The 23,819-nt window shown below is 46.5% G+C and overlaps 1 protein-coding gene across 3 annotated transcripts in view; it reads right to left on the bottom strand.

Moving 5' to 3' along the window:
* The window catches only part of lpin1a (lipin 1a), a 164,372-nt gene that overhangs the window by 94,222 nt on the left and 46,331 nt on the right, over positions 1 to 23,819 (bottom strand). For all 3 annotated transcript variants that reach the window (XM_072498798.1, XM_072498799.1, XM_072498801.1), the window contains one exon: positions 12,548 to 12,879. In XM_072498798.1, the coding sequence (XP_072354899.1) occupies positions 12,548 to 12,879 (332 nt within the window). The remainder of the gene's footprint in view (positions 1 to 12,547; positions 12,880 to 23,819) is intronic.

Raw genomic sequence — 23,819 nt, 5'->3', positions numbered from 1 at the left:
TCATAGATTATCATAGAATTTACAGTGCAGAAGGAGGCCATTTGGCTCAACGTGTCTGCACCGGCTCCCGGAAAGAGCACCCTACCCAAGGTCAACACCTCCACCCTATCCCCATAACCCAGTGACCCCACCCAACACTATGGGCAATTCTGGACACGAAGAGCAATTTATCATGGCCAATCCACCTAACCTGCACATCTTTGGACTGTGGGAGGAAACAGTAGCACCCGGAGGAAACCCACGCACACACGGGGAGGATGTGCAGACTCCGCACAGACAGTGACCCAAGCCGGAATCGAACCTGGGACCCTGGAGCTGTGAAGCAATTGTGCTCTCCACAATGCTACCGTGCTGCCCCCGCGGACGCCACGTTCGATGGACAGGCACCGCCATTTTGTGCATCCCCCAGCCACCTGCGATCAATGGGAGCTGCCATCTTGGATGGACTCCCAGGACCCCAGCTCGGCTGACCGCACAACACCCGAAGAGAACACTCAACTGCTGAGATAATGATATTGCACAGATTACCACTTGGTATAAAAAGCATAGAAGAAATCGTTTGGCCTCCCCGTCATTATTTTCTAGTTGGGTCCAACAAAAATTGATTTACAATGCAAAACATCACAAATTGACATTATGAAGAGACAGAACTGAATGTTTAATTCGTCCACTTCTTGGATTAAATGTTACAAACCTTGGGCGTCATTCTCTGACCCCCGCAGGGTCGGAGAATGGCCGTTGGCCGCCGTGAATCCCGCCCCCGCCGAAGTCTCCGGTACCGGAGATTGGGCGGGGGCGGGAATCGGGCCGCGCCGGTTGGCGGGACCCCCCGTTCAATTCTCCGGCCCGGATGGGCCGAAGTCCAGCCCAGAAATTGCCTGTCGGCCCAGGCGGCGTGGGCGGGCTCCGGGGGTGCGCGGGGCGATCTGACGCCGGGGGGTGTCCCCACGGTGGCCTGGCCCGCGATCAGGGCCCACCGATCCACGGGCGGGCCTGTGCCGTGGGGGCACTCTTTCCCTTCCGCCTCCGCCACGGCCTCCACCATGGCGGAGGCGGAAGAGACTCTCCCCACTGCGCATGCGCGAGAAACTGTCGGCGGCCGCTGACGCTCCCGCGCATGCGCCGCATTTCCGCGCCAGCTGGCGGGGCACCAAACGCCATTTCTGCCAGCTGGCGGGGCAACAAACGCCATTTCCGCCAGCTGGCGGGGCGGAAATCCCGCCGGCGCCGGCCTAGCCCCTCAATGTTGGGGCTCGGCCCCCAAAGATGCGGAGCATTCCGCACCTTTGGGCCGGCGCGATGCCCGTCTGATTGGCGCCGTTTTTGGCGCCAGTCGGTTGGACATCGCGCCGTTGGGGGAGAATTTCGCCCCTCATTTCTGACATCCTTGCCACATGAGCCTCTTTAGCACAGAGAGCTAATAAGGCTTTGCAAGTGCCTTTCATTGGTAACAAAATCATTAATATTATTCCAGAAATGACAGGTTTTAACATACCACAGCAACTCTTTAAGACAAAAGAATGTTATTACATTATTACACCCTTACTTTTATAAAATATATTAAAGACAAGAAATTACACACATTTATATTTCAGTAAAGATCACCTGTACAGTTCATGCTTGATTACAACTTATTCCTCACAAATTTTAATCATGGGACAACTATTCCTACAGACAGCGAGTTGGCCTCCCACTGTTAACTTGAGCTTATCCAAACTTCTGCTAACCATTGTGGTAGTCTGTGTAGAGGTATTACGGTACCTGGTAATGCTGGAACACCATTGGTAGATATTGTATGTTTCCTATTGGTCAAGCTGTATGGTAGCTCCGCCCTGCAAGAGCCCGTGCCGCCCCAACAGCCTTCATTCTGTACCTGAGCTGCTGGGGGAAACATCATAGAATTTACAGTGCAGAAGGAGGCCATTCGGCCCATCGAGTCTGCACCGGCTCTTGGGAAGAGCACCCTACCCAAGGTCAACACCGCCACCCTATCCCCATAATCCAGTAACCCCACCCAACACTAAGGGCAATTTTGGACACTAAGGGCAATTTATTATGGCCAATCCACCTAACCTGCACATCTTTGGACTGTGGGAGGAAACCGGAGCACCCGGAGGAAACCCACGCACATACGGGGAGGATGTGCAGACTCCGCACAGACAGTGACCCAAGCCGGAATCGAACCTGGGACCCTGGAGCTGTGAAGCAATTGTGCTATCCACAAGGCTACCATGCTGCTTATTAAAGGCTTCAGTTGGATTACAACCTCGCTTCAGTGGTCGTTGATCATGCATCAATTTAATAAGCTAGATTTAAAAGGATGGAGCTCCGAATCAAGCCGAAGTGTCTGCAACTCAGCCCCCACGCGGCAAACTCAGCGGCAATCTTCAAGCACTGGCTGGCGTGTTTCAACGGGTATCTCGGAACGGCCGAAAACACACCCACGGTAGAACAGAAAATGCAAGTCCTGCACTCGAGGGTGAGCCCGGAAATTTACACCCTCATCGAGGACGCGGAAGACTTTGATGCAGCAATAGAGCTGCTAAAAGGACATTATATTCGCCCGGTAAACCAGGTCGACGCCCGACATCGGCTAGCAACGAGGCGACACATCCCTGGGGAAAATCGCTGGAAGAATTCTACCATGCGCTCCCGGTGTTGGGGAGAAACTGCAGCTGCCCGCAAGTTTCGGCGAGCGACCACACAGAACTCTTGATCCGGGACGCTTTCGTGGCAGGTATGCTGTCCTCCCAAATCCGCCAGCGATTGCTGGAAAAAGACACCCGAGGCCTCAAGGAGGCACGGGCCCTTGCAGGTTCCCTGGATGTGGCCTCCAGAAACGCCCGCGCTTACGTTCCCGACCGCGCGGCAGCCCCCTGGGCAGCGTGGAACCCCTCTGCAGCCGACCCAGAGACATCACCCATCCCCCCACAAGCTTGTGCTGCAAAGCAGCCTGGCAACCCCGGGGGGCCCTGCTGCTACTTTTGCGGGCAGGCCAAGCATCCCCGGCAGCGCTGCCCGGCCCGCGCATCCACCTGCAAGGGATGCGGTAAAAAGGACCACTTCGTGGTGGTATGCCAGGCCCGTGCAGTCGCCGCGGTCTCCGGCAGCGAATGCGGACCGCCACCATAAACCTCGCCACGGTCCTCGTGCGGCCCCCGGGCGCCGCCAACTTGTCCCGCGGACGCCACGTTCGATGGACAGGCGCCGCCATTTTGTGCACCCCCAGCCATGTGCGATCAATGGGTGCCACCATCTTGGATGGACTCCCAGGACACCAGCTCGGCTGACCGCACACCGCCCGAAGAGAACACTCAACTGCTGAGATTAGCCTCGGTGACCCTGGATCAGTCCCGGCCTCGAACACTCTCAACTGCTACAACAACAGTACTAATCAACGGGCACGAGACGTCCTGCTTAATTGACTCTGGGAGCACGGAGAGCTTCATACACCCCGACACGGTAAGGCTCTGTTCTCTCCTCGTCCACCCCGTTAATTAAAAAAATCTCCCTGGCCTCCGGTTCCCACTCAGTAGAGATAAAGGGGTTTTGTGTAGCAAACCTCACAGTCCAGGGAAGGAAGTTTAAAAATTAACGGCTCTACGTCCTTCCCCACCTCTGCACGGCCACACTCCTAGGGTTAGACTTCCAGTGCAATCTCCAAAGTCTAACTTTCAAATTCAGCGGCCCTACACCCCCCTCACTGTCTGCGGTCTCGCAACCCTCAAGGTCAATCCGCCTTCCCTGTTTGCGAACCTCACCCCGGATTGCAAACCCGTCGCCACCAGGAGCAGACGGTACAGTGCCCAGGATCGGATCGTTATTAGGTCAGAGGTCCAAACGCTACTGAGGGAAGGAGTCATTGAAGCTAGCAACAGTCCCTGGAGAGCTCAAGTAGTGGTGCTAAAGACCGGGGAGAAGCATAGGATGGTCATCGACTACAGTCAGACCATCAACAGGTTTACGCAGCTGGACGCGTACCCTCTCCCCCGCATATCCAACCTGGTAAACAGGATCGCGTATTACAAGGTCTTCTCCACGGTGGATCTTAGGTCCGCCTACCATCAGCTCCCCATCGGCAAATACACTGCCTTCGAGGCAGACGGGCGGCTCTATCACTTCTTAAGGGTTCCCTTCAGTGTCACCAACGTGGTCTCGGTCTTCCAGCGTGAGATGGACCGAATGGTTGACCGGTACAGTTTACGGGCAACATTCCCGTATCTCGATAATGTCACCATCTGCGGCCACGACCAGCAGGACCACGACACCAACCTCCGAAAATTCCTCCAGACCGCAAAGATCCTTAACCTTACATATAACAAGGAGAAATGAGTGTTTAGCACCGACCGCCTAGCCATCCTCGGCCACGTAGTGCGAAATGGAGTTATAGGCCCCGACCCTGAACGCATGCACCCCCTTATGGAGTCCCCCCTCCCTCACTGCTCCAAGGCCCTGAAGCGCTGCCTAGGGTTTTCTCTTACTAGGCCCAATGGGTCCCCAACTATGCAGACAAGGCCCATCCCCTGATCCAATCCACAGCTTTTCCCCTGTCGATAGAGGCATGCCAGGCCTTCAGCCGCATCAAAGCAGACTTTGCAAAGGCCACGATGCACGCCATCGATGAGTCCCTCCCCTTCCAGGTCGAGAGCGATGCATCTGACGTAGCTCTGGCGGCCACCCTCAACCAAGCGGACAGACCCGTGGTCTTCTTCTCACGTACCCTCCATGCTTCCGAAATCCGCCACTCCTCAGTCGAAAAGGAGGCCCAGGCCATAGTAGAAGCTATGCGACATTGGAGGTATTACCTGGCCAGCAGGAAGATTCACTCTCCTCACTGACCAACGGTCAGTTGCTTTCATGTTCGATAATGCACAGCGGGGCAAGATAAAAAACGCTAAGATCTTGCGGTGGAGGATCGAACTCTCCACCTACAACTACGAGATCTTGTATCGTCCCAGGAAGCTAAACGAGCCTCCTGATGCCCTGTCCCGCGGCACATGTGCCAACACACAAGTGGACAGCCTCCGAGCCCTCCACGGGGACCTCTGCCACCCTGTGCTCTCTCAATGGAGTCGTTCAGTACTCGCTGTGTGGCATTGTTTTCTTCTTGGGTACTCGACAGGTTGCTGTCATCCAATGTATCGACGATCTGCCATTGCATCATGGTATTGGATTCTTCTACCATGAGTAGAGTCGTGTTGAGCTTTTCACCGCGGCACTGATGCTTTATGATCATCATATCCAAATAACTCAGCCATGTCTGTGTAGTATTCTTCGATAAACAAATCATCTTTATTTGTTATTGTCCTCTTCATGTTCAATGAACAAATCATCTTCTTTGGTTTTGGTTTTGTCATTGTGCTCTTCACTTTGGGTGGTGCTAACTGCTTCTTCCAGGGTGCTGCGAAAGTTATGTTCAACTGCTGGTAGAGGTTCAGGCATGGTTGTGCCTTTTGAAGGTTAGATTTGTTGGTTTTGTGCCTTTAAGTGTCTGGTTTGTGATTTTCGGGCATTTCCCCTTTAAGTGGGCAATGTCTGAATTGTCCGACGTCATGACACTCATGACGTAAAGTGAAGGAATCGATTGCGCATGCACAGATCGATTTCCCTTTACTGTGCGCTTTTTCGTAAACTGCACATGCGCAACGATCTGCACCCAAAACTTCTTTTCTCAATTGCGCATGCGCGGTTGCGGTTTCCCGCGCATGCGCAGACCCAGATTTGCGTCTTTTGGTCCCCGGGCAGTTTAAAATGTGCTCAGATGCCATTTTAATTTCTTCAGACCTGTGGAAAAGAACTTTTTCGCGTTTTTTTCTTGTTAAAAACTTAGTTATTTTTTTCTTGCAATCTGCACTTGTCAATCGCGATTTCCAGCATTAAACCTTTCTGTTCGATGACTGTTTGAGTTTCACAACACTCATTCCCTGTGCAATTATGTCTCTGAGCATTGAATGTCTTAAAGCAGCATTGTTACTGGTGTTACAGTAATCTTCAAATTTTTAAGGACTATTGATAATTTGGTGTTGTCGTCACCTTTCAAGTAATTAAAGCAGTTATAGATTTCTCTAGCTTCATGTCCTGCTAGTAGAAGTGCTATTTTTATTTCTTCTGAGGCCGTGCTCAATTCCTTAGCTACGATATACCGTTTGAACGTTTGTTTAAAGATTTTCCATCTATGACTTAAATTCCCGGTTGCTTTCAGCTGCGGTGGAGTTCCAACGAGTTTCATCAACTCAGCAAAGTCTCCCCACGTACGGGTTTACTTCCGTTTTCGATCTAGCTTTGTCTGCATTTTGTCTAAACTTCTAGTAAGCATTCTGAAGTCACCTGGTACCATGTATTATTCCTTGTGTCTGAATAAAGCTCGTAGTCTTACAGTTGAAGTAGATGCTTTATTTCTATGAGTTTGTTCTCTCTCCAGCACTTATACTATGTTACATCTGAGCTGCCTATCTGTGTCCTGCTCACCAGCTGCCGTTCCTGTAAAGAGTCTCCTGACGTCCGGTTTGTCTATGTATATAAACTCCACTGGTGCTCCCTCTAGTGGTTACTTAGTTGTAGTGTATTTACATTAACCCCTTGTGTATATACAGTGATGCATATAACTACAATAATAATCTTTATTGTCACAGGTAGGCTTACATTAACACTGCAGTGAAGGTACTGTGAAAATCCCCTATTCGTCACATTCCGGTACCTGTTCGGATACATAGAGGGAGAATTCAGAATGTCCAAATTAATTAACAGCATGTCCTTCGGGATTTGTGAGAGGAAACTGGAGCATCCGGAGGAAACCCATGCAGACACGGGGAGAACGTGCAGACTCCATACAGACAGTGACCCAAGTCAGTAATCGAACCTGGGACCCTGGCGCTGTGAAGCGACAGTGCTAACCACTGTGCTACTGTGTCGCCCATAATAATGCACATATCATTTTTTTAAATTATGTTTAATATTTGTATATCCTCAGTTTAGCTTCCATCTTAACAAACTGTATTTATTTATCTTCCTGTTTGAAAAGTTAAATCAAACGTGCTAATATTTGGGTGAATTTCCTGATTTGCCTCAATGTTACTGGTTGTTTATCTGTTTGTCGACATCTGCGCTGTTTCAGCCAAGATATCCCCTTGACTTAGACCACAACACAGCAATCACTACAACTCAATAGGCAGCTTTCTGGGCTCGCGATTGACATTGTTGCTCTGACCAATATTTTTGTTTGATTACCACAACTGTTTTCGGCTGTATGTCGGTTCAGCATAGCTTCCTAACATTTATATTCTATGCCTTTAAAACAAATGTGTGCATGCATATCAAATAAATCAGCCCATGCAAATGTCTATAGATGTGAAGTGCAAACACATGAGATTTGCCAATCATGGGCTTTCTGCAGTGATGTGCATTAGGCACTAAGTGGCGCTGTCGTCAAGCTTTTTCATTATTTTACCTCGGATAAAATTGGAAGATTTCTCAGTTATTCACAAAAAAGTCATTTTCAAATAAATGGAAAAGTCCAGAGCTTCCATTCACAATTAACCAGTAAAATCCTACCCCTCAGATCTTTTCTATCACATCAAATCTGTAGTGAGCAACCAAAATAATAACCGCACAGGGGTTCTCTCCTCATTCTCCTCAAACTACCAGAGCCATTAACATGCAGCACGGTTTTACTCTGGTTGGAGTTAAGGTGACGATTTTTGGGCAGCACGGTGGTGCAGTGGGTTAGCCCTGCAGCCTCATGGCGCCGAGGTCCCAGGTTCAATCCCGGCTCTGGGTCACTGTCTGTGTGGAGTTTGCACATTCTCCATGTGTTCGCATGGGTTTCACCCCACAACCCAAAGATGTGCAGGTTAGGTGGATTGGCCACCGTAAATTGCCCCTTAATTGGAAAAAATGAATTGGGTACTATAAATTTATTTTTAAAAAGATAATTTTTCACGATTTGGTTCAAAAGTACAACTGACTCAAGATAAAGAACCTCAGGCCAGCAATCCACAAGAGGTTTCAATGCATATTACGTGACATATGAAAAAGAAAGATGACACTGGATAACTGCTACATGATCTTTAGTACATTCAGTGCGTAGGCAATGATCTACAAAATAAATAACAAATGTAATTTGGATAGAGCTCACTACTATAATTAGTCACTGGCACTTGGGAGAAATGAAACCAACACACTTGTTCTGCATCATGCAGAGTAAACTTGAGAAAATAGGTCAGCTGTTATGGAATACTACACCGGGAGACAGCCATTCAGCCCAACAAGTCTCCACCTGCTCTTTCAGACAGCAATCAAGTTGGTCCCACGCCAACTTATTTCCCATATCTCCTTCAAGTATTTGTCCAACTCCTTGAAAGCTACTAAAGAGTCATCTTCCAACACCCTTAATCAAGCATTGCAAATCCCAACCACTAACTACATAAACTATTCATGTAGCCTCTGACTATTTTGTCAATCACCAGAAGTCAGCTGCCTATGGTTGTTGAGCCATCAGCCACTCACATTTTTATTTATTTTTATTTATTCTGTCTAAACCCTTCAACGTTTTAAACAATTCTAATAAATTACCATTTTTCCTTCTGTGCTCTCAGGACAGCAACCCCTGCTTCCCCAGTCAATTGACATTATTGTAATCCTTCATCCTTAGAACCATCCCAAATCAATCTCTTCTGCACCCACCTCAGAGCCTCCATATCCTTCCTACCGTGCCCAGAATTCAACACTTTATTTCAGCTGTGGTTGAGCTAGCAATTTATGGAGGCCCAGCATAACCTCCCGATGTTTGTATTCTGCGCCTCTAATTATAACGCCCATTATTCCAACTGCTTTCCAAGTCTGACCTGCCACATTTGAGCAAATACTCCCAGGTTTCCCTATTCTGGCACTCAAAGTTGTACTATTTAGCTTGTATTGTTTTTCCACCAGCTTGCTCAGATCCCCTTGAAACCAATGTCTATTTCCCTCCACTGTTTAATACACTTCAAACTTTCATATTATCTACAAATTTCAGAGTTGTGTCCTGATCCTGTAAGTCCAAATCATGAGTGTACATCAAAAATAGCAGTGATTCTAGTACCCAAACCTAGAGAACACCATATTCCCTTCTGCTTGAAGAAAGTAATTAATTACAATTCGCTGCTTGCTATCCTTAGTCAATTTTGTATCCTTAGCAGCACCACCCAAAGCTGCAGACTGGCTGTCCGACCTCTCGGAATCTCTCCAAATGGAGAAAATCAAATTCGCCATCCGAGGGTCAGACGACGGCTTCCACAGAACGTGGGAGCCATTCACCCAATTGTTCAGAGACCTGTTTGTGGCCAACAAACAAGCAGAAGAATAGCCAGGTAGCTAAGAAACAGGGGAGAGTAGCCAAAGCATGAGAGGGAGAGATAGACCGGGAGAGGGGGGCAGCTAAATCTAAGAGGAAGGAAAGGCGAGCCACAGGGGGAAGGGGGAAGAGACAGAACAATCAATACAGGAGAGCCAGGGAGGGGGAGGGGGGAGGCAGGGAAACGTTAACAAACTTAACGTCCACAGGAACAGAGAAAACGGGGAAGACGGGAGGGCCGCAGAAGCGGAAGTGCGCAGAAGCGGAACGAGACGACAACGGCAGCAAACTCAGTCTGGGAGAAGCAAGGGACGACAACACCACGAACAGATGCCTACTTATGTTGTAAATAATTTTCCCAAGTGTACAGAGCTGCTGCTGTTGAGCGGGGGCATAATACCGTCCGATGGCTTCTCAGGGAAAATTAAAACGTCAGCAGCAGCGACACATAGGGGTGTGGGGGTGAGTGCTCCGTTGGGAGGGTGTGGGAAGACTGAGGCGCATGGGGTCACGTCTAGTCAATTGCTATTGTATATTCTCTTTTTGCACTATGTTAATGTTCACTCTATTTTGCTGTGTTGGGATTATTACTATTTATGAAAAACTTTGCAAAACTTTAATTTTAAAAAAAAATTTTTTTTTTAAATTTGTATCCTTACTACGAACTACTACTGCTGTTTAACATATCATACAGTTAGGATTTCTATAATTCTACAGATGCAATGAACAGCAGCAGCAGATATTTTGCAATCGGGAGCTTCAATTCCTGCTGTCCTAGTGCAGATTCTATTTCCCCCAGCCTCCCTCCTGTAAATCTACCACAATAGGCACTGGCTCAGCTGTCAATCATCCTTTCAAAAAGTTTTGAAAGCAACACAAACTCACTCAGGTTTCATTTATATAATCCATGCACGATAATAACCATCCCAAAGCACTCCCAAGTGGCAACAGACATCAAGAAGCAATGGGAAAAATATTTGGGAAGGTGACTGAAGTAATAAAGAAAGAAATGTTTTTGGGGAGGCATTTGGGTTACAAAGGGGATAGAGTCAAGAAAGTTGAATGTTCTGCCATTGTGGGTAAGATGGAAGGAACAGCCTATTACACAAAAACAGATCACATGGCCATTTTGTTTGTCCTGGTGTTTATATCCCACAAGTCTTCTCTTATTCCATTTGTATCTTCAACATATCTTTCCATTTTGTTTTCTCTATATATTTACCTAGTTTCCTTGAAAGCATCTAAGTTATTTGCCTCAACCAATTGCTCTGGTATTCCAGTTTCACATTCTAACCACTCTCTGAGTAAAGATTTATCCCGAATTTATGGGCAACTATTTTCCCACAAGTGGAAACACTGGGTGAAATTTTAACTCATACAAAGCCCATCCAGTTGTAGAATTAAAACGGAGCCCATTCTCTCCAGATCTACCCTGTCCAGCTTCTATCAAGTAACCTCTAACTCTCCCATTTTCGGAAGAAAAAAGCCCCAGCCTGTTCCAGCTTTCACAATAGCTGTAATCTCCCTCGCCCAATATTTCTCCAGTACTTCTATGTCCTTTTTATAGTATGAAAAATGGACCTGTGCATAATACTTTCAAGTATGACCTGACCGAGGGGGTGGCATGGTGGCGCAGTGGTTAGCACTGCTGCCTCACGACACCGAGGACCGGGTTCGATCCTTGCCCCCGGGTCACTGTCCGTGTGCAGTTTGCACATCCCCCCCAGTGTCTGGGTGGGTCTCACCCCACAACCCAAAGATGCGCAGGATAGGTGGATTGGCCATGCTAAATTGGAAAAAATTATATAATTGGGTACTCTAAATTCATTTTTAAAAATATGACCAGACCAGGGTTCGCAACAAGTATCACAACTTCACTAATTTTGAATTCTATGTCCCAAGAAATAACTCCTAGTTGCTAGCATTTTTAATTGCTTTGTTGGTTTGTGATGCTAATATTATTTAGATTATTGAATCCCTTTGTTCTTCTACCCATTCAGTTTCTTATTTTCTAAGCTGTAGGTGATGTTTCTATCAACTTAACTTTCCACAGTATTTTTAGATTGGGTTCCTCACTCCATTTGTAATGTTTATCCTGATGTTATTTTACAAAGACCTCTCATGTGTTATCACTGTCACTGAAATAATTTTGTCACCTAACAACATCCTTTTTCCTTCAAGCATGTCACAGAGTCAGTCAATCCTCCAATAATTGGGGCTCCTGTTCGTTTCTTCCCCCCCACTCCCTTTCCATTTTAACTGGGTCCATTCATTTGCTTGTCTTTCATGTTGACCGAACTGGTGAAGGGTTCTACCCAAAATGTGAGCTTTCCACTTTCCTCACAGCTTTATCTTGCTAAGTATATTTTACACATGCCACATTTTATTTTGTCATTTCTCCAGTTACCAAGGTCCAAAATGATAAATGCTAGACAGAGATCCACAATTTTCCATTCACTTCGCAAAACTAATTGGCTGATGTTAGCTGCAGTCAAATTGTGCAGTTCCATCTTGATCTCACAGAATCCAGTAATAAAAGACAGATTTGGACAGGCAATTCCAATACTGTGCCAATTTCTGGAGGAGCTGTCTGGCAGAAAAATACTTTTCAATGTACTTCGGTACATGTGACAATAAATATCAATCAATCAATCACTAATCTGACCTGTACAAATAGCTAGCCAGATTCTAAGAGAATAAGAAAATAAAGTTATACTTTTCCTGTATTCGTAGTCAACTAGGTAGGAAAACAGAACGAAAATTCAGAGCAAGTGTAATGCACAGAGTGACAATGGAAATAGGGATCCTGTAAATTATGGTATTGTAAGTTGAGTTTTTAAATCTAGTTTTTCTGATAAGCAAAACAAATATTTGCAGCTTCTGCAAGCAATGGTTTAATAGTGTCGTGGATAACAGATTAACAACCTTTTAAACACTGATGTCAAGCTAATGTGCATGTACAGATAAAATAGTCAAGGTTTAAAAGGTTAAATTTATATACACAAAAAAAAAGTACCAGAAATCCACAATAAATCTGAAAAGGCTATTTATTGATTAATCATCCAAGGGGAACTGAATAAAAAAGTTTTAAAAACTAAAATTTATTTCTGAATCCCAAAAGCAAACAAAGCTGCAAGTAATCAAAGGAGTATATTCCCAATGAATACAACAATAGTTTCTCTGATTTATTGTACATTGTGAATTTTTTGTACATACCTGGTGGTTTCAGTGAATTCAGTTTCTTCTTCAGAGCTGATTTCAATTGGAAACATGTCTTCATTCTCTGAAGAATCAGCATTATCATCTCTTTTTACACTGTCCACTCTTGATTTCCGCCTCCTTTTTCTTCTTTTCTTTACTGAGCTGCAACTCAATTGGTTCTCTGGAGAGGCCTGAGTAACATGAATAGATATTGACGCTGGTGTGGATCCACAAGATTCAAAATTTCTCGGTCGATCAAGAAAGCTTCTTCCCACTGTTCCTTCTTTTGGTGCCGCACCTTCCGATACAAGGATAGGTGAAGTAGCCAGATGTGAAGGAACCTTTGCCTAAAAGCAAATGAATAAATGTTTCAATCCGGTCTGCACAGCAATAAAAAACAAGCATTTAAACTTTTTTTGTCATTGACATACAACTATATGGACTGATTTTGAACCCTTTGGGCATTAAGAAATCACCCAAAAGCATTCACAAGCAAACATATCCTTGTTAAACTCATCTAGGTACTGCAAGTATGACTCATTTACAGTGAAGTATGTTCACTAAGATGCTGAAAAATATTTTACTAAACAGTCACTAGTTTATAACCGTTCATTGGTTGTCTTTTTAATATGGATTGTTTGTTAATTCTTTCACAGGATGTGGGCATGTTGGGCCAGGCCAGCGTGTATTGCCCACTCCTCAAAGAGGTGTTGCTGAGCTGCCTTCTTCAATTGATGCAGAGAGCGACTTAAAAAAATGTTTTCTTTACCATAGAAGCAAATATATCCTGGTGATCCCTCGTTTACTTCAATTAGACCATGCTTCCTGTCGGCAACAACAGTCCACTTGCCCTCCAAAACTAATAGTAGTGCCAATACCCAGGCTGCGAAACATTATTAGGTACATGTACACAAAGGATCCTTCGCTCTAAATTTCAATAAAAATGGGGCGACTAGGGAGCATGACTGCACATGTAAAGGATAGAATTCTTCCAAGTCCCCACAGCAGAAGGCGGAGGAATCGGCTTCACTCCAGCGTGCATTTAAAGTGGGAGCTTCGAATGGGATCCACTATGGCAGATTGGGAAACCTGCTGGAGGCTGGTGTGAAACTCTGCTCGTGGGAGGCAGATGAAGGTTAGACCACTCACACCCGATTCTCCACGATGCCAGCGGGAAAACATGCAGGACTGACCTGAGCCATGCCTGTGGCTGCCTCCCTGGTTCAGGGTCGAGGCTGCCCACAAACTCTGGACCTCGGAACACCACAGCCGTGGGTGGGGAACATCTACAGGTGGACCTTCCAGATTCAGCGTCCTGGCGGAGGTCCATCTTCCAGACTCAGAATGTTCATGGAGTTCCATCTCCTTTCTCAGTAAACACATCTTCCAGCTTCAGAGTGCTCCCAGAGATCCAACTGCAATTTCAGGAGATCCATCTTCTTTCTTTAATGGTGGGTCATTGATGTTGATCATCTTACCAATATGGCATCCAGATCGAATGGCAGACTACACACCATCAGACCTGCCCCACCTCAGAACACAGCGCAAGACATCCAGTTGCATAATTAATGAAGTCAGGTCTAGAAGTTTTGGTGTGTTTTCCCACTAGTCTCAGCAGCAGGAAACACTCCACGTTTCCGCCCCACAACGGGACTTAGAATTCCATCCTAAATCTTTTGTCAATGTGAATACGTCGACCATTAAATTGGACTTGCTGATTAATATAGAATATATTGTCTACTCAGGTGACATGAAATACACTGGGCGGGATTCTCCATTCCCTGACGCCAATTTAGCGATCGGGTAGAGAATTCCTTTTGACGGCGAAATCGGGGGGGGGGGGGCACCTGGTTGACACAGGTTTTTTATGCTCCGCCCCCTCTGAAACAGTGTCATCGTGGCGCGTGCCACACACTGTTGAGACGGCCTCAGCGCATCACCTGAAGGCCCTCCCCCGATGCTCCGCCCCGATGGGCCAGGTTCCCGATGGCACGGTTCATTTGTGGTCTCAGCCGTGCGGGAACCCGGCGTGGCGGTAGCCGTGCTGCTGGCCAGGGTGGGGGTAGGGGGGGCTTCTGTGAGGGCTGGGGTACTGGTGGGGGGTGGCCAGAGTACCACTATCTGGCAGGTCGGGTCCGCGCACGACTGCCGCCATGTTTTACGGCACAACCACTGTAGGTCTTCGCCACGCACATGTGCGGCCACGGACCCGGCCATTTGTTTCATGGAGGCCGGGTGTTTTTCATGGCGTGGCTGCTAGCCCCTCACCGGTCGCAGCATCAGTGAGGGGGCGTTTTTCCACCTAAAACGCCACAGATCCTCCGCACTTAGCCTCAGAATCTGAGAATCTGGCCCACAGTATTCCAGGGCATCAAGACAGATCGATCTGTTACACTTAATATAAGAACATAAGAACGCATTGGCTAGTGGTGTGCCTCAGGGTTCAATGTTAGCTCTGCATTTGTTTACAATTTACATTGATAATCTGGAATTGGGGACCAAGTGTAAATGTGTAAAGGTTCGCTGATGACACTAGGATGAGTGGTAGAGCCAAGTGTGCAGAGGACATTGAAAGTCTGCAGAGGGATATCGATAGTTTGAGTGAGTGGGCAAGGGTCTGGTAGATGGAGTTCAATGTTGGTAAATGTGAAATCATCCATTTTGGTGGGAACAACAACAAAATGGATTATTTGAACAAAAATAATTGCAGCACACTGCTATGCAGAGGGACCCGGGTGTCCTTGCGCATGAATCACAAAACGTTGGTTTACAGGTGCAGCAAATACTTAAGGCAGCAAATGAAATTTTGTCCGTCATTGCTAGAGGGATGGAGTTTAACTGCAGGGAGGTTACGTTGCAGCTGTGTATGGTGCTGGTGAGGCCACACCCGTGTAAAGTTTTGGTCTCCTTACTTGAGAAACGATGCACTGAAGGGCCTGAAGAGGAGATTCACTGGGTTGATTCCGGAGTTGCGAGGATAAGCTTATAAGGAGAGACTAAGTAGGCTGACACTATACTCATTGGAATTTAGAAGAATGAGGGGAGGATCTTATGAGGGGAATAGCTGGAATAGAAGCAGGGAGGTTGTTTCCACTGGCGAGTCAAACTAGAACTAAGGGACATAGCCTCAAAATAAGGGGGAGAAGATTTAGGACGGATATGAGGAACTTCTTATTCACCCAAAGGGTCGTGAATCTGTGGGATTCCCTGCCCAGTGAAGCAGTTTGAGGCTACCTCGTTAAATGTTTTTCAGGCAAAGTTAGATAGATTTTTGAACAGCAAAGGAATGAAGGTTACGGTAAGCAGACAGATAAGTGGAGCTGAGTCCACAAAAAGATCAGCCATGATCTTATTGAATGGCGGAGCAGGCTCAAGGGGCCAGATAGCCTATTCCTGCTCTTAGTTCTTATGTTAGTACATTCGGCACAAAAGACAATGATGTTCATTGTGGACAATCCCCATAGCAAAGGACAAAAAACACATTTCTTAATCAGGTTCATTCTATGGTTAAATTTGTAATAGTCCTAAAAGTTATTTACAGTCATCATTTTCCACTGTTACCAAATTAAAATTTACCAGAAAATTCAATTGCTTCATTGCAATTGTCAAGTTACTGCTCAATTTCATAAGAGTGATACATGACAAATACTGCCACTGTAGTTTCATCACGTCACACAACAGACCTGTTCTCATCATTCCAAAAGTTTATTACGCTAATTTCTCACGTATAATAATAGACATAGCTATGATGAGTTACAATTGTGAGGCTTGTAAGGTTACATTTTAGGATTATACCTTTTGGTCTGTAAGATTATGGAAACATAGATATATAATATACATATGTATTAGGGTAATATATATATTAGGATAGATGGAAGGTGTCATGTTAAGAGGGGTGTTTTGATACTCCTGTTTGATTAATGGTTTCACCCCAATTTAGAACAGCAACCTGAACATTGAAACCTGGGGGCGAAATTGTCTATTCTACCCACGAGGTCAAATCGCTGGAAATCTCTAGTGGCAGAACCACTATCTTTGGAAATAAAGAAATGTTTCATCCCATTAATCTAGATTGGATCCGAATCCAGATCCTTTAAAGACAGCATCTAGCCCATTGCATTTTCCCCAGTCCACGGTTAGCACCTCGTGATATTCAGCGTCCTTGAGTCACAAAACGATTAAAAGCTAATCAAGAATTCAGTAGTCAGGTGAAAGTGGGTCAGCAGTCCTCACAATGAGAAACTTGTATTCTAGGCCTTTAACTTTGCCTTAGATGAAAGGTAAAATGAGTAGAAAAGATCAGGGGCGAAATTCTCCGACCCCCCCGCCGGGTCGGAGAATCGCCGGGGGCTGGCGTGAATCCCGCCCCCACCGGTTGCCGAAGTCTCTGGCACCGGAGATTCGGCGGGGGCGGGAATCGCGTCGCGCCGGTTGTCGGGCCCCCCCGCGCGATTCTCCGGCCTGGATGGGCCGAAGTCCCACCGCTAAAATGCCTGTCCCGCCGGCGTAAATTAAACCACCTACCTTACTGGTGGGACAAGGCGGCGCGGGCGGGCTCCGGGGTCCTGGGGGGGCGCAGGGCGATCTGACCCCGGGGGGTGCCCCCCGGTGGCCTGGCCCGCGATCGGGGCCCACCGATCCGCGGGCGGGCCTGTGCCGTGGGGGCACTCTTTCCCTTCCGCCTCCGCCACGGTCTACACCATGGCGGAGGCAGAAGAGACTCCCTCCACTGCGCATGCGTGGGAAGCTGTCAGCGGCCGCTAACGCTCCCGCGCATGCGCCGCCCGGAGATGTAATTTCCACGCCAGCTGGCGGGCATCAAAGGCCTTTTCCGCCAGCTGGCGGGGCGGAAGTTCGTCCGGTGCCGACCTAGCCCCTCAAGGTTGGGGCTCGGCCCCCAAAGATGCGGAGCATTCCGCGCCTTTGGGGCGGCGCGATGCCCGTCTGACTTGCGCCGTTTTGGGCACCAGTCGGCGGACATCGCGCCGTTTCCGGAGAATTTCGCCCCAGGTAACTAAAAAAAAAATGTTTAGGCTGCACTTGGATTTGACTTTTAAAATCTTTACAAATTAGGTGAATGGGCTACAAAAGATAAACGGCTGGATTCTCCACTGGCGGAATTCTCCGTTGCACTGGCAACGCACCCATGCCCGGGAATTTCCCGACCCCGTGGGGCTGCCCACAATGGAAACCCCATTGGCCGGCTGATGGGACCTAGAATTCTGCTGCCGGCGGGGGGTGCGCCACAGAAGAATCCCGCTCAAAGAGTCCTTTTATTTGAAGGAGGAGGCTGTATTTTCACCTGAATAACAAGATTTCAAACCACATGGAAAGAGAATGGCATTATTCAACAGCTGATAACCTTTGAATGGATTGTTTCCTAACATTTTCATCATTGACAATTATAGCCGTTTGCCATACTTCAGCAAAAGTAAGGTTATATCATGCGACTGCATGTGAGAAATTGCATTCAAGTAACAAAGCCAAGAATAACTTGGAGCTATATTCTTTAATCAACTGTTTTGACATCCACCTCCTCCCTCTCAGCATTATATGTGGTATGCCAGTACATCCTACGGGATCAGCTGCTAGCTGGGTGGCTTACAAATCAACTGACGAAGTATAGAGCTATTACAGCACAGAAAGAGGCCACATGTCCAGAGTCCATATTGGCTCATTGTAGAACAATCCATTCAGTTCTATTCCCCCATTCTATTAGCTGCAGTAGTTTAAGAAGGCAACTCACCAACTCCTTCTCAAGGGTGATTAGGGAGGGGCAATAAATGGTGGCCTAGCCAGCAACTTCCACATCCTGTGAAGACTATAAGATATAGGAGCACAATTAGGCCATTCAGCCCATCGAGTCTGCTCCTGCATTCGATCCTGGCTGATATGTTCCTCATCCGCATTCTCCCACCTTCTCTCCCTAACCCCTGATTCCTTTATTGATCAAGGACACCAGACGTGTGCGCGAGGTGCTGTTACCAACAGGGCTACAGGCCAAGAGTGGCAATTAGATAGAATAGTTCTTTCTTAGAACTTAAGAGTTAGGTGCAGGAGTTGGCAATGTAGCCTCCCGAGCCTGCTCCACCATTCAATACGATCATGGCTGATCTCATCATGGCCTCATCTCTACCACCCCACCCGCTCACTGTAACCCTTCAACACATTATTAATTAAAAATCTATCTAATTCCTCCTTAAATGTACTCACTGTCCCAGCATGCACTGCACTCTTGGAGTAGCGAATTCCACAGATTCATGACCCTTTGGGAGAGGTCATCGGTTTTAAAGTTGCTAACTCTTATTGTGAGACTATGACCTCTTGTTCCAGAATGCCCCACAAGTGGAAACATCTGCTCCACGTTTACTTTCTCCATACCCCTTATCACCTTACATGCCACAATTTGAACTCCTCTCATTCTTCTAAATATTCTTCTCAACAGTATAGGCCTAAACTGGTCAACCTCTCTTCATATGACAAACCCCTTATCTCTGGAATCAATCTAGTGAACCTCCTCTGAACTGCCTTCAATGTAACTCCATCTTTCCTCAAATAAGGGGACCAAAACTGTGCACAATATCCAGGTGCAGTATCACCAATGCCTTGTACAGCTGCAACAACACTTCCTTACCTTTATACTCTATTCCTTTAGCTATAATGCCAACATTCCATTTGCTTTCCTTATTATCTGCTGTACCTGCATAATGGATTTGAACAATTTCCCAACAACAGCACTGGTCTGTAATTTTCTACATTCTGCCTCCCTCCCTTTTTGAATAAGGGCATTACATTTTTCAAATCCACTGGAACCTTTCCCTTGTCCAGAGAATTTTGGATTATAACCAATCGGTCCACTATCTCCACTGCCACTTCCTGAACACCCTAGGATGTAAGCCATCAGGCCCTGGGGACTTGTCTGCCTTCAACCCCAATAGTTTGTTGAGTATGGTTTCCCTATTGATGATGATTGTTCTAAGTTCCACCCTTTCTATTATTCCTATTACCTCTATGAATTACCATTCCGACGGTCCTCGACCATGAAAACTAAGGCAAAATATTGATTTAGCACCTCTACCACTTCGGTGTTCCCCACCCTTAACTCTCCTGTTTCTGTCCACATGTTCTGGGCATGTCCAAAGCGGAGGGGATTTTGGCAGGGGTTTGCTGACGTCATGTCCACGGTATTAAAAACAAGGGTGGCATTGAGTCCAGATGTGGCGATTTTCGGGGTGTCGCAGGACCCGGGAATCCAGGAGGATAAAGAGGCAGACGTTCTGGCCTTTGCTTCCCTGGTAGCCCTGAGGCGGATATTACTAGCATGGAGGGACTCAAGGCCCCCGAAGTCGGAGACCTGGCTATCTGACATGGCTAGCTTTCTCTGTCTGGAGAAAATTAAGTTCACCTTGAGAGGCTCACTGTTAGGGTTCACCCGGAGGTGGCAACCATTCATCGACTTCTTCGCAGAGAATTAATCGTCAGCAGGGGAGAGGGGGCTGGGTTAGCGTAGATGAGGGGGTTGATTAATGGTGGGACCTGTGGGGGAAGGAGGTGATATTTGTACTATGTTTATATTTTCAAATACATTCTTTATATTGCTGCTATAATGCCAAAAAAAACCTCAATAAAATGTTTATTAAAAAAACCTCTCCTGTTTCATCTTCCAAGGGACCGACATTACTTTAGCAACTCTCTTTCCTTTATGTACTTACAGAAGCTTTTGATATCCATTCTGATGTTTTGCATTAGCTTTCTTTTGTAATTGTACAGCGCGGTGGCACAGCTGTTAGCACTGTGGCGCCACAACGCCAGCGTCCCAGGTTCTATTCCGGCCTCGGGTGACTGTGTGGAGTTTGCATGTTCTCCCCGTGTCTGCGTGGGTTTTCTCCGGGTGCTCCCGTTTCCTCCCACAGTCCAAAGATGTTCATGTTAGGTGGATTGGCCATGATAAATTGTTCCTTAGTGTCCAAAAGGTTAGGTGGGGATAGGGTAGTGGTGCAGGCTTAAGTAGAGTGCTCTTTCCAAGGGCTGGTGCAGACTTGATGGGCTGAATGGCCTCTTTCTGCACTGTAAATTCTAATTCTATGATTCTGTAATTTACCCAAGCTCTTCTTATTACATTTTTAGTAACCCTTTGTTTTTGTTTGAACGTTTCCCAATCTTCCAGCCTGCCACTGGCCTTTGCAACATGGTATACCTTAGTTTTTGTCTTTATATTGTCCTTCACCTCATCGCTTAACCATGGAGGTTTTTTACCCCTCTTACCATCTTTCTTCCTCTTTGGAATATATTTTAGTTGTGAGGAATTGAGTATCTCCTTAAACTGTCACTGCTCATCAGCTGTCCTACCTTTTAGCCTTACTGTCCATTCAACTTGGGCCAAATCCGTCCTCATGCCGATGTAATTATCTTTGTTTAATTCCAGAACATTAGTGTGGAACTCCACTTTCTCGCCCCCAAACTGAATTTTGAATTCTATCATATTTTGGTCGCTATTCCCTAGAGGATCCTCAACTATGAAGTGACCAATTAATCCCTCTCATTACACAATATCAAATAGCCTGCTCCCGGCTTGGTCCCACAACAAGAAATCATCTCTTTGTTTTTCAATTAAGGGACAATGTTAGGGTGGTTTATCCACTTCTCCTGCACATTTTTGGGTTGTGGGGGCGAGACCCACGCAGACATGAGGAGAATGTGCAAACTCTAAAGGACATCTACACAGACAGTGACCCAGGGCCAGGATCGAATCCGGGTCCTCCAAAAAACAATCTCTAACACATTCAATGATGTCTTCCTCGAGGCTACATTTGTCAATGTGACTAATCTAGTCGATGTGCATTTTAGGACCACCTTGATTCTTGGCATACCTTTCTTACAAGCCCCCAGTATTTCCTAGTTTATACTGTGCCCCGCTGCAGAACTACTCTGGGGACCTATAGATTACTCGGACCAGGAACTTCTTTCCTTTGCTATTTCTTATTTCCCTCTAGATTGATTCAACAACTTGATCTCCAGTGCTTATATCATTTCTCATTAAAGCCCGGATCCCTTTCTTCATCAGCAAAGCTACACCACCTCCTTTTCCTTTCAGTCTATCTTTCCAAAATACTGAGTACCCTTGGATTAAATTCTCAGGCCTGGTCTCCTTGTAACCATGTCTCAATAATCGCCACCAAATTTTGTCTCCATTTGCGCTGTTAACTCATTAATTTTGTTCTGAATGCTTTGTGCATTTAGACACAAACCTTAATTTGTTCTATTGTCAAATGTCCTTACTCTTTTATAATTCCATGGTACAAAAAGACATACACCCGTTCTGTCGCTCACACTTATTATCTAGTAACCATCCATCACATTGCTAACCTGCACTCCTACCTCCTCCTTTCATTTTGGTTTTCTAATTTTCCCTGCAGCTGAACCCGTCGCCATCCCCGTCCCCGCCACCCCTTTCCTATTCACTTTAGAGCCCTATCTACAGCCTTAGTTATGGAATTTGCCATGACTCTGTTCGCAATATGATTCAAATGAAGAGTGTTCCATCGGAACAGGTCCCCTCTTCCCCAGTACCGGTGCCAATATCCCTAAAATTCGAACCCATTTCTCCCACATCGATCTTTAAGCATTTACATTTACCTCCCTAATCAATTAGCTCATGGCTCATGTAGTAAGCCAGAGATGATTACATTTTTGGTTCGGCTTTTAAATTTAGCCCCTAGATGGTAGACCACGACAACTGGATCATTACCCTCCCACTCCCAAGTTCCTCTGCAGCCCAGATGAGATATCCCAAACCCTGGAACCAGGTAGGCAACACAACCTTTGGGACTCTTGATCCTGGTCACAGAGAACAGTGTCTATGCCCCTAACTATACTATCCCTGATTACGGCTATATTTCTCTTCTCTCCCACCAGTTGAATGGCCCCCTGTACCATGGTGCTGTAGTCAGTTTGCTCATTCTCCCTGCAGTCCCCGTTCTGGTCCAGGCAGAGAGCAAGAATCTCAAAGACAAGGGCTGAGACTCCTGCAACCCTACCTCCTGGATTAGGGGCTGGTTTAGCACACTGGGCTAAATCGCTGGCTTTTAAAGCAGACCAAGGCAGGCCAGCAGCACGGTTCAATTCCTGTACCAGCCTCCCCGAACAGGTGCTGGAATGTGGCGACTAGGGACTTTTCACAGTAACTTCATTGAAGCCTACTCGTGACAATAGCGATTTATTTCATTTCATTTCATTTCAACTGCTTCACCAATAGTCACACCCTCCTGTCCCTGACAACTGGCTGAATTCAAGGTGGTTAGTCTAAGGGGTGTGACTGCCTCCTGAAAAACAATGTCCAGGTACCTTTCTCCCTCACTGATGTGTTCCAGCGCCTGAAGCACAGATTCCAGCTCATCAACTCTAAGCCTGAGTTCCTCAAGCAGCCAACACTTACTACAGATGTAGTCACTAGGAACCACAATGGAGTGCACCAGCTCCCACATCATGCAAGAGAAACACATCCCCCTGGTCCTCCATTCTTATTTTATTTTATTTGTTTTTAAGCTTGTTTTTAATTTCCAACTGGTTTTCATATCTCTCCTTATTACCTGGATTTGAAAGCAGCTTATAATCACTAATTTGATTTTCAAATTTATCACAGATTCCCTATTAGCCAATCAAATCACAGACTTCCTGTGACATTACTTTTCAGGTTTTTTTTCTCCAATTGGAACACTCCGGGTGTATCACTCAGCTTCCCAGGCTGCTCTCTGGTTTTATTTGATGGGAGCGGTGCCTGTTGGGCCCATGTCACTTTCTGAAATGTGACGTCACCTCTGAAAACCCACCGTTGGTGCCCCCGATGGTCCCCACTCGCCTCTGAGGACAGGTAGGAAACTAATGGAGCACCAAACTCTCTCAGTCACAATATTCCCACTTAAGCACTCTACCGCAGCCCAAATTCAGCACTCCAGTGAAGAAATTAAAATAATTCTCCTTAGCTATGGGAGTTCATTTCCTACAAACAATTTCACTGATGGTCTCCACTACTTCCAACCTTGCAAGCAGCAAAACCTGGGTCATTAATACTCAATGAAAATAGTTCCGCTTTACAGCCTCCATCTCCCCCTCCACCCCACCTTCCCCATCCAGTTTTATTGCCCAAAATCACATCATGCCAGAAAGCAGATCAATTGTTTTGAATCAACTATTAAATTCACTTATCTGAAATTCCATTGAGTTAAAAATGTAATTCCAGTGCCACATTGTTGGTTTACGTCTTGTTAGGTGAAGGGAGCCAAATAGG

Source organism: Scyliorhinus torazame, chromosome 4 (assembly GCF_047496885.1).
Source record: "Scyliorhinus torazame isolate Kashiwa2021f chromosome 4, sScyTor2.1, whole genome shotgun sequence".
Taxonomy (NCBI): Eukaryota; Metazoa; Chordata; class Chondrichthyes; order Carcharhiniformes; family Scyliorhinidae; genus Scyliorhinus; species Scyliorhinus torazame.
The sequence above is the reverse complement of the archived record's forward strand: the minus strand, read 5'-3'. Positions and strand labels throughout refer to the sequence as shown.